This window comes from Lachnellula hyalina (genome assembly GCF_007821495.1).
Source record: "Lachnellula hyalina strain CBS 185.66 chromosome Unknown contig00011, whole genome shotgun sequence".
In the NCBI taxonomy this organism is placed as follows: Eukaryota; Fungi; Ascomycota; class Leotiomycetes; order Helotiales; family Lachnaceae; genus Lachnellula; species Lachnellula hyalina.
Window position 1 is genome coordinate 213,282 of NW_022157125.1, and position 11,138 is coordinate 224,419.

At 48.9% G+C, this 11,138-nt stretch overlaps 3 protein-coding genes across 3 annotated transcripts; 2 read left to right on the forward strand and 1 right to left on the reverse strand.

The window, feature by feature from the left end:
• Positions 1 to 542: 542 nt before the first annotated feature.
• On the reverse strand, positions 543 to 2,966 carry NIPAL2 (NIPA-like protein; the record flags this gene model as incomplete). The annotated part of the gene is made up of 3 exons (XM_031147532.1): positions 543 to 1,810; positions 1,857 to 2,765; positions 2,795 to 2,966. 3 exons carry the CDS (start codon positions 2,964 to 2,966, stop codon positions 543 to 545), a joined length of 2,349 nt encoding a protein of 782 aa, XP_031008827.1.
• A 16-nt stretch (positions 2,967 to 2,982) lies between these two features.
• Positions 2,983 to 4,794, forward strand: LHYA1_G002557 (putative WD repeat-containing protein; the record flags this gene model as incomplete). The annotated part of the gene is made up of 1 exon (XM_031147533.1): positions 2,983 to 4,794. One exon carries the CDS (start codon positions 2,983 to 2,985, stop codon positions 4,792 to 4,794), a length of 1,812 nt encoding a protein of 603 aa, XP_031008828.1.
• Positions 4,795 to 8,743: 3,949 nt separating this feature from the next.
• STL1_0 (Sugar transporter STL1) lies at positions 8,744 to 10,539 on the forward strand (the record flags this gene model as incomplete). Its single annotated transcript, XM_031147534.1, has 3 exons — positions 8,744 to 8,872; positions 8,930 to 9,097; positions 9,160 to 10,539. 3 exons carry the CDS (start codon positions 8,744 to 8,746, stop codon positions 10,537 to 10,539), a joined length of 1,677 nt encoding a protein of 558 aa, XP_031008823.1.
• Between the last annotated feature and the right edge of the window lie 599 nt (positions 10,540 to 11,138).

An 11,138-nucleotide genomic window follows, 5' to 3' on the forward strand; every position in this document is an offset into this window, starting at 1 on the left:
GACGATTCGAAGGCAGAGCGATGAACGGGCGTTGACTGTATGACAGCGGGGCAGGAATGATGATTTGAGCGTCTGGTTTGCTATAATAAGTGGCGCAATGGAAAAAGGAATGGAGTAATAGCACAAGCTATGGACTGCGGTGCGGTTGAGCTTACAACATGAATATCTGGTAAATAACATCGAGACTCGAAAGTGGTGCTTAGTCTTTGGTTATATTGTTGGTTTGGTGACAGCTCTTGTTAATCTGAAGCACTGCATTTAGTCATACAGGTTTCGTGTTGGATTGAAGGCGTCGCTGAGTCCCTGTCAGGCCAAGTCATGCTCCAAAGGCAGCTGAGAAAGGCCACTACAAGAATACACGTGTTGCCTACAGTTTGTTCTTTGAAGATGTATCGAACAAAAGAGATGTCGAGAAATTGATATCATTACTTAAAAACCACCGAGCAAGCCCATCTAAAATTTATACACCAGCTCTAGCTTATGTAAACGCCCTACCAATGCTAAGTAAAACACCGTAGACCAAAAAAGTAAAATGTACAGCATTACGACCCGCTAGGACCAGCCTCTTCATCCCCACCACTATCGTGGTTTTCCAATCTTTGCCGCTTCCCCCGGAACAGATCCCCCAAGGTATTGCTCAGACTTCGTGCCCTGGTTAATCGTGACCACTCGGTTCCTGATTCCGTACCTAGCGACTTGCTCACTTGCTCGTTCGTGCTGACATGCTTCAACGGCGACGTTGCTAATTCTTCATGACTTACGTCGGCCGAGTGTGTCAGGAGTCCCTGTGTGGTGGATTTTGATCTTCGCAGATTCAGGCGCCCACGCCTGAATTTCTTCCCTCCTTGAGAATCAACTCCTCGGCGCAATGAATCCGCAACCACTACACTTAGCCCACCAGAAAGAGGCGACAGTAAAGGTCCAGGCATCATTCTAGCGATGGAATGTCTTGCTGCGGGTGTCATTGGCCGGTCGGCGGGAGGTGGTGCGGGGCTTTGCTGTAAGTTTGGATGTGTATGAACATTGCCTTGTGACGATGACCTATCTGGCGCAGCGGGTTTCAGCAATTCGGCCGGCGAAATTTGTGCTTCGGAAGGCAACATAGGAGATGAACTAGAGCTTATCATCCCCGGATGGCGTGGAGTGAGCAGGTCATCGGATGATGATATCCAGGCATTGTTAAGAAGAGGGGTTTCTTCCGCGCCGTCCGATGACATGATCGAAGAAGGTACTCGTACGGATGGATAAGAGGTATTGGATTGCATATGAGGAGTACGAGGTCGCGACAGGGTATCTGCAAAGCTGATTTTCGACGATCTCCTCGAAGCTGGAGGCGCATTTTGAGTCCTTCGTGTAGAGTCAAACCTTCGATCACCATCATGGTCCATGGTTTCCTCCCAACTTGGTTCTTGGTCCGCAAGACGGATTCGTTCTTCTGCCTCCTCTTCACTCTCCTCGTCTTCTTCATCGTCATGGCGATCTCGACCACTCGTTATGAGGAAAACGCCAAAGAATGTCAAGAGGCAGCCTCCAATGAACTTCCCCACATTCTCTCTGGTCATCTTTTCAAAGTCTCGGTACAAGATTGCGCTTCCAATAATGACTGATAAAGTGAACATGACAAATTGCACAGGGATGACCTGGGTCGAGTCAAATCGTTGCAGAGCCTTGTTGACATATCGAACTTGCATGATAGCCGTGCCCACAAGAACGACAACCAAAATGTATGTAACCGGGGTCGTCAAAGCTCTCCATAAGGTGTATGAGAGCATCGATGCAACGCCTTTAGTAGAAAGAGCCGTATATCCACCTTGAAGACGTTAGCTTAGGCCATTCAAGAGACAGTCAGTACTGACCGAATAAGCCCACGAGCCCGAGGTCAACTAATATCGTCTTGTTACCGTACCTTGGACTCGCCCACAACAGCACCCCAATCAAGAAGATAGTAACGCCCATGTATATTTCAAATTCAGTTGTCGTTATGGCACCTAAAATTTCATGGGGTCCCAATTTCTTCTCTTGGGTCTTTGCACTCAGCACGACCGTAACAGCTCCGCCTACAGCAATTACCACGCCCCAGAAATCCCTCAGTCGAAAGGGCTCTTTCAGCATAATCGGCGCAATAACGCAGTTGGATATGAGAGCTACAACTCCCAGCGGAGACACAATTGATGCAGGTGCAAATCCATATGCCAGAAAATTCCCTGCCTCTCCGACTGTCATCAGAATGATACCTCCCCACCAGTACGGTGATTGTAAGTAGCTCGATTCGTGTTGTGAACATGTCGAGGACTGGGAATCCATCGACTGGAATGACCGCCGCAAAGGATCGTCCTCTCCCCCACCATCTTGCTCGTTTTCCACATCAATCTCAAGGTGCCCAGCTGTCTCTACTGTCCCGTATCCACCACCCTTGGCATTCCTCATAGCAGCCTTTGCCTTCTCCCTAGCCTGAGACCTCTCCTCGTGTAGTCTTATATGCGCGTATCTTTGGATATTCAAGGCGAAGGATATCAGGATGTTGCCTACAATGGCAGTGACGATTCCGATCAACGAGGACCATCTTTGAAGTTGGGAATCGCCATTTCCCAGAGCGACTATGCTATCTAACACAAGCAAGGCCGGGGCTCGAGTCAAAGGAGGTGCGGTAAAGATGGAATTCGTAGCATCCAGGGTTTCCGACGCAAGATACATGGCAGCAGCAGGGCAGTGTTGTTTGCTCGTTATTGCACCCCATTCAGGCTCCCACAGACCAAATGTTGGAGCTGTAAAGTCATCCAGTTACTACAAAAACATGAGAATATATTTGTAGTCGTTGAACTGGTGGGATGTTCCGCCGGCGGTGGATGATGATGTTGTTGTTGTTTCGTCGAGACCAAAGAGTTGGTGCAGAAATCGTCATCGAAGCCGATAGCCTCGCCTTTGTAGTAGCTCCACCTTAATATTTCACGCTCACCACCAAACATCTCGATGATCAACACCATGAGCGACGATGAGGATTATGAGGTAGACGTTCCCGAGTTGGCAGAGGATGATCCTATGCGATCCTTTTTGCCACAGTCATTTGGCAAGAAAGGAAAAGAGGCAGACGTTGCGGCGCAAATTCAACGATCCAAGAGACCAGTAGACAAGGCGCCGGCGACAGCAACAACAAAAAGTGCCGCAGAATATGGCGAGGGGCAAGGACAGAAGAGGATCCCGCAAGAGTCAGCCTCTAAAGATTATGGATCCGACGACGACGACAGCGACGACGATTCGGACGATTCAGATGAAGACGAATTCCCAGTCTCCCATGAGCTGGTCCTCAAAACACACGATCGCGCAGTCACAACCACTTCACTAGATCCCGCGGGCTCAAGATTGGTTACTGGATCTACAGACTGTACATTGAAGTTCCATGATTTTGCTTCCATGACCCCGACCACTCTTCGAGCCTTCAAGAGCGTGGATCCCAGCGAAACCAAAGCCTCTACGAATTCCGAAACCCATCCGATCAATCATGTCGAATTCAACCCGCTATCAGGCAGTACCTTTCTATGTATATCGGCGCACCCCCAGGCAAAGATCATGAGCAGAAACGGAGAGGTGATTGCTGAATTTCAGAAGGGTGATATGTATTTGCGGGATATGAACAACACCAAAGGACATATCTCCGAGGTCACTACTGGTACTTGGAACCCTGTTAATCGGGACATATGCGTTACGGCTGGAACGGATAGTACTCTACGAATATGGGATGTCAATTTCAGAAGAAGCCAAAAAGAAGTCATTGTCCACAAGTCAAGAGCAGCAGGATCAGCCGGAAGGACTAGAATGACGGCTGTGGTCTGGGGAAGTCCCTTACAAGGCGGGAACAATGTTCTTGTAGCTGCAGCTCTGGATGGAAGTCTAGTTATGTGGAGTGGGGATGGTCCTCACGCAAGGCCAGCTGCTGAGATTCGAGACGCCCATAAGCCAAATACTTGGACTGGAGGTGTTGATATCAGTGCCGATGGACGGATGGTTGTTACAAGAGGTGGCGACGATACGATCAAGCTATGGGATACTCGGAAGTTCAAGGCTCCAGTTGTGACGGTTTCACACCCTTCAACTTCCGGCCACTATGCCGTAACGAACATCAAATACGCTCCCAATTCATCCAGCATCATCACTGGTTCAGCATCTGGCCATCTCCATATTCTAAATCCTGGAAATCTCAAACCAGAGCTCGTCACCCCGGTCACACCGGGCTTTCCGCTCATCACCGTACAGTGGCATCCCAAGCTGAACCAGATAGTCACTGGGTCTGCCAATTCAGAAGTACACGTCCTATACAACCCCACGATGTCCTCCCGAGGAGCAGTAGATGTCATGTCCCGCGCCCCCAAGAAACGCCACGTGGATGACGACCCCAACTTCACCACCGACCAATCTACCGGCATCTCAGGCGAAACCATCATCACCCCAGGCGGTGTTCTCACCAACACCAACGCCTCATCCTTCTCAGCCCGCCATCCTACAATCGGCCTCACAGTTTCAGGTCGCTCTCGTGATCCTCGAAGACCACAAATCCCAATGGTGACACCATTCATGAAAAGTCAACCCGACGAACAGCATATCAAAGACAGCATTTCACTCAGTAGCATGCGTGATGAAGATCCGAGAGAGGCCTTGCTGAAGTATGCGGATCTCGCAAAGAAAGACCCGTTGTTCACGAACGCTTGGAAGGACACGCAGCCTGTCACGCAGTATGCGACGGATGTAAGTAGTGGTGAAGAAGATGGGCCGGATAAGAAAAAGGTAAAGCGTTTGTGATGATGTGGGATGGGTTCAGGCGTAACGGAAAGGATAAAAACTAGCATTGGCGTTGGACATTGTGATGAAATGTAGGAGATAAATACCAGAGACATCAAATTCTCATCCTCTCCAAACCTCTCTTGTATTCCTCGCAGTGCGAGCTCCCTTACCTTCCTCGCTCAATCCTTGATCCAATTCCAAAGATCCAACCATCCAAAAGTCCACACACGTGAGAACATTCAGATGATCGACAAGAGAGACCAGCCGCCACCACAGCCGCAGACAGACGCAGTTCCAGCAGACATCTTCTGTTGCATTTCGCATCGCGGCTGGCTGCATGCAAAGCACAGACACGTACAAGTACGGAGCACAACGACGGAACAAAATCTTTGTGCTTCCCACGGGATGGTGCAGTGCAGTAGCATAGTCTATCCAGGCAGCCGAGCGAGTCGAGGTACCGTCATGGATAGATCTTCGGCGCCGTTGCTGGGAATGCACATGCACATGCATATATATATTATGGAGGGACAACGCTACGCAACACAACACAACGCAACTCAACACAACGCAACGCAAGCGCGAACTCCAGCCTAGGATTAGCAGAATGGTTTTCTGCTGGTGCTGTAGGAGTAGAGCTCGATGATAAATAAAGCAGAGGGTGTTAATTACTATTACTCTAGCTTAGCATAAGTAAGGAGTCTCAGGCTGTGAAACTAATCCATCTTATACGATATAAGAACATAAACGCATTCGGCTTAAGCGTTTTTCATTTCCTACTTCTGACTTAACTAGTAGGTGCTTGCATTCAGTGTCTCTATAGATAGTACTTCTAATATCGCGCGTGCTACTGTACTTTCTGAGAGAAAGCATTTGAAAAGTACTTGAAAGTACGATTACTCAGCTGCACCGTTATTTGTTAGTGTTTTTCACTAAAAATGGTCGAGACCGAGACCGAGGAAATAGCTACGGGGATGGTCCTAGCTCTTCCTGATCAAGGCGCGTGGAAATTTCAACTTGGAAAAACAGACCGGTCTGGAATCTATGATTCGGATTAGAAGTTCATAAAGTAGAAAAGGAAAACTTGGAAGTAATGACTATTATTATGCCGTATAGATGGATGTAATTGTCAAAGAGAGAAAAAGCTTATTCCAATCTGAAATGAAAATGAAAATAAAGACGTTTTTACTATTTTTTTCTTTCCAACCGCCAGGGAGCGGGTATGCTTAAAGCAGCTTTTAATTTAAAACGTAAATATCTGTCTTCTTAGCTTGCTACTAACGAGCGGGATAGAACAAGAGGAGTCTAAGATAAACGACCTATTAAGGGATATATATAGAAGCGGTGACTTTCAAGGTAGTAGCTTGGAAGCTAAACAGTTGAAAAAGTAGTGATTATAGATTGATTGAAATAAGATAGATAGATTTCATCGTTTCGTGAACAAGGAGCTAGGAGTTTTCTGGGTTGTAATAGATAAGTATTATTATGATACTTGTGGAATAGAGTAGTACAGTTCTCGTCTCTGCTTGGTAAAGCTTGGAGAGGGGAAAGGAGTCTAGCTTCGTGTGGGCATTAGATGGGACATTTGTATTATATATAACAGCGAATCTATTCCACAACGAAAAGTCCAGAGTCTCATAAGCAAGGCTTGAAAATCAACTGGCCACTTAATGTAAACCTCAGATCGTGAAACATGCCCAGCTGTTCTTACTCCGTATTTACTTAATACGAAGTAAGATTAGAGGAGCAAGAAGGACCTGCCCTGCTACGGCGGCTTACGCAGTATACTTCTTCTTTCGTACTGTACTCTGGATATACATACAGTCACGCGACTCATGCCTTGGTACGAAGTATTTGTAAGTCTCGCAGCGAGCCATCTCCACATACTCCACATACCCGAGGTATCTCTCTCTCCATGATTGGGAGCATGCTATTGATCAACCCTGTCGTGCGTCGGGGATACAAGTATACTCCGTAGTGCGAAGTATGTACAGTAAGTAGCGGGCCCGCGCGTGCGCGCCAAATCCTAGACGATGGGTAGGGAAATGCATGTGATTGGAAGGGAAGCTAGATCTCATTTGGCGCGGCGCATTTTTACGACGTAGGTGTAGGAAGAAGTTTTTTCATCGTTGGGCGCATGATTCTATTCCTACACGGTATATCCTGTTCTGGTTCGGCTTACTATTTCTGGATAAAGGCCATCTTTTTTTTTTTTTGTACTGATACTGATATCACGGCTAGCATGACTCGCGCTCTCTCTCTCGCCCTTCTTCCTCAGGTTCGATTTATTGCACACGTGCAACCCCAGAGAAAGAAGGGTCTCCTCTCCCCAAAGATTGATTGCAAGGGCAGAGCATGGCATGGCAGGCCCTGCCCTGCTATCCCGCGTAGTTATCGTGAGATGGAGATAATATTGGGTCGGCGTCCCGTGATTCCAACCAGACCAGACACAGGCACAAGCACACAATGCGATGCGATGCGACGCGCTCGGCTACCTTAGGTGGGCAACCCATACCATAACCCACACCACATAATTATAAGTGTGGAGCGTACTGTCACCGTCCTGCGTGCTGTATGGTCCATTGGCCCTTTCCGTCCTCGACTTCTCGAGTAGTTCTGCGCAAAGGAAGAAGGCTTCGAACCAGCCTTCTGCTTTAAGTGGCAGTGGCATATCATGTCCCACAAATATGTGCACCCAACATGCGAGACGGGCAGAATCTGACTCGCAAAATCCATATTTTCTCCGTTACATCGGGGTTGCCTCGGACGTTCTTGCATCTTTTGCCATGGAAAACTGGAGATGCTCCGAGGAATTCTCGAGTACTGTTACTGTGCTGTGCTAGCCTGACGTTGCAATGCATGAGAGTGTGGAGAGCGGAGGACCCTTGATTGCATTGATTACTTATTTATTGCCTATGCGCGAGTGCGAATAATGGGGAGTGTCTGTTGATGTGTTGATAACTCGTGCAAAAGGCGTCGTTGGGGTTTTCTACGTAAACGAGTGGGATATAAAATTATACAATGTTTCTCACTCGGCAAACCTGCCCACCATGACTGGCGTGCCTGCGATCGATCGAAGCCTTGCGGCTCAAACAAGCAACAGCCTCCGAGCCCTATCTCTCACTGCATCAGTCTGCATGCCAACCTTGTCGGCCCATGGGCAGTGGAGTGGAGAGGCAAATGGGAGTTGGAGTCCCCGCAGTGAAAGGAATGACGTTGGAGGAGGAAGATGCACTCCACTTACCCACTGTTAGTCAACGCCAGTGTGTGCTCCACTACGATGATGACGATTGGATGATGGACGAGCGACCAGTGGAAAAGTGGGGTATCACCTTGGCAGTTGGTCAGGTTGGCTGAAGCAGACTCGGTAGACTCAGATGGTGCCGAGCAGTTAGCCAATCATCATCCTTTATCTCCGGCACTATCCTTCCCTCCCTTCCTCCCTTCCATCCAATCCCGGCCCACCTACCTCCCCCTCCCGCTCCCCCTCCCCACCGCCATCCTTCAGGAATTTCATAACCCGAGGTAGGTACAGGGATGGCAAGATGCAGATCTTGTTTGCTTTACGGAGGATATCAGCTAATCACGAATAAGTGCGGCTAACATGCCTCGTACTGGGAACCTGGGACGTACATGTGAACGTGAATGGGGTAAAGTACGGAGAACAGTCAGACTAAATTACACACTTTGCATCTGCACGACCGAGGATATACCATGCAGGTGGGCCATTCCTTGTATGTTTACGTAGAGAGTAAGAGTTAGCTACACAGCTTGACCACCAAACCCAGAGCTATAATAGAAGCCCGTCTCCCCCCAGTTTCTCCTCATACTCCGTACTTTCTATCTCCCTTTTCAGTTTTGATACCCCCCCCTTCAACTCCACCACGTCTCCCTCCCCGCCTTGAATATCTGGCTGGGCCAGCGAATAGTTTGTTTGGACATTCCAATCCCCAACCCCACCACCACCACCATGGCAGACACAGCGCCTGTTGCTGCTTCTACGACCAAAAAGACCTATGCCGGTCTCAATGGCAGACCACTCGGCCTTCTGGTTTCAACCATTGCTACCACGGGTTTCCTGCTCTTCGGTTATGATCAGGTATGTATATCAAAACAGTAATGACTTTCCAAGGCCTATCATTAACATCCGTTGTAGGGAGTCATGAGTGGTATTATCAATGCAGACCCCTTCAACAACTACTTCCCCTCTACCAAGGGTGATGCCGTCTACCAGGGTTTCGTGACTGCCATTTATGAGATTGGTTGTCTGCTGGGCGCCATCTTTATTTTGACCTTTGGAGATAGGACTGGTAGAAGGAGAGCTGTAAGCTAACACGTCACCCACCCTGGTACCGAAACGGTCATGCTAATGTAATGATTGCACAGATGATGCTGGGCGGCATAATCATGATTCTCGGTGTTATTGTCCAAATCTCTGCTGTCAAAGGCAGCCATGCTACCGTTCAATTCATTATCGGGCGTACCATCACAGGTGTTGGCAATGGCATCAACACATCGACAATCCCAACTTACCAGGCAGAATGTAGTCGATCAGCCAATCGAGGACTGCTCATCTGTATTGAGGGAGGTATCATTGCCTTCGGAACCGTCATTGCTTACTGGATTGATTACGGTGCGTCTTACGGTGCGGATAATCTGACCTGGAGATTCCCTATTGCCTTCCAATGCGTATTCGGCATTGTGTTGATTGTCGGTACTTATTTCTTGCCGGAATCTCCAAGATGGCTTGCGACCAGGGACCGTCACGAGGATGCCATTGATGTGATCGCTGCCCTGAACGGTCTCGAGTCCAACGATGACGAGGTCAAGCTTCAACATACCTTGATTGTGGAGAGTATCACAGCATCCGGTCACGTGAACGGCCAAGCTGTTCCATTCTCCGCACTCTTCACCAATGGCAAGACGCAGCATTTCCGCCGCATGATGCTCGGAGCCTCGTCTCAATTCTTCCAGCAGTTGGGTGGCTGCAACGCCGTCATCTACTACTTTCCAATTCTCTTCCAAAAGTCCATTGGTGTGTCGACCAACCTGGCGCTTCTCCTCGGTGGTGTCAACATGATCGTGTACGCCATCTTTGCCACGACCTCGTGGTTCATCATCGAACGTGCTGGTCGCCGCAAGTTGTTCTTGTGGGGAACTGTTGGCCAGTGCTTGTCCATGGTTCTCGTCTTCGCCTGTCTGATTCCCGACTCGGGAGTAGGACCTAGTGCCAAGGGAGCTGGTGTCGGTCTCTTCACTTACATTGCCTTCTTCGGTGCCACTTGGCTGCCACTGCCTTGGCTATACCCAGCCGAGATCAACCCTCTGCGGACCAGATCGCGTGCCAATGCCGTGTCTACCTGCAGCAATTGGCTGTTCAACTTCACCATTGTCATGGCTACTCCTGTCATGATTGCCAACATCAAGTGGGGTACCTACCTCTTCTTCGCCGCCGTCAACGCGACCTTCATCCCTGTCATCTACCTCTTCTACCCCGAGACCCGTCGTCGCTCTCTGGAAGAGATCGATCTCATCTTCGCCAAGGGATACCTCGAGAACATCAGTTACGTCAAAGCCAGTTTCGACATGCCGTACCTCAATGACCGCGAGATTGAGGCCATGGCGAGAGAATACGGCTTTACTGATGGAGACGAGGAGTTCAAGGTCGGCGAGAAGGTGGTTGAGTCGGACAGTGAGAAGCCGACTACAAGTGACAATGAGGGCTTACATCAGCGACATCAGCATGATGGTTTGAGAAACGATTAGAGAATTATATTATATCCAGGGATGGGAATTTGGTTGATCGATTCACCAAATCGTGCCTCGCTCTTTGTATATGGATAGCATGACAGAAACAGTAGATACCCAAGTCGTGCATGAGGAGCAGATAGATAGACATATAGTTAGATTTAGAAATAGATCACATGTCACTTACTCGTACATCCCTCTACCTTGATAGCGCAATGCCACCACTAAACCATACCCGATCGATATAGACTATAGGCTACAGCACAGCAACAGTTCCACTTCCCCCATCCCCCATCCCATTCCATTCCGGTCCTCGAAACTAATTTCTAACGCCAAGCACAAGCAGTCTTTGGTTATCAACCATCCTTCCCATACTGTACATACCACTCCACTCCATCGACCCACTCAACCCAACCTTACACACTCATTCATCTCACACCCACCCCTTCGTATCCCCACCTCATCCTCGCCCTCGCACGCTTAATCATCCAGGGCAGTGCACATACTATCCACATAAACAGAGTAAGCCCGGTGCTGTGCATGGCATGGCATATAGCTCCACATCCCATCCCATCCCACCCCAGGCGCTAAGCTGGAAGGAAGGAAGGAAGGAAGGA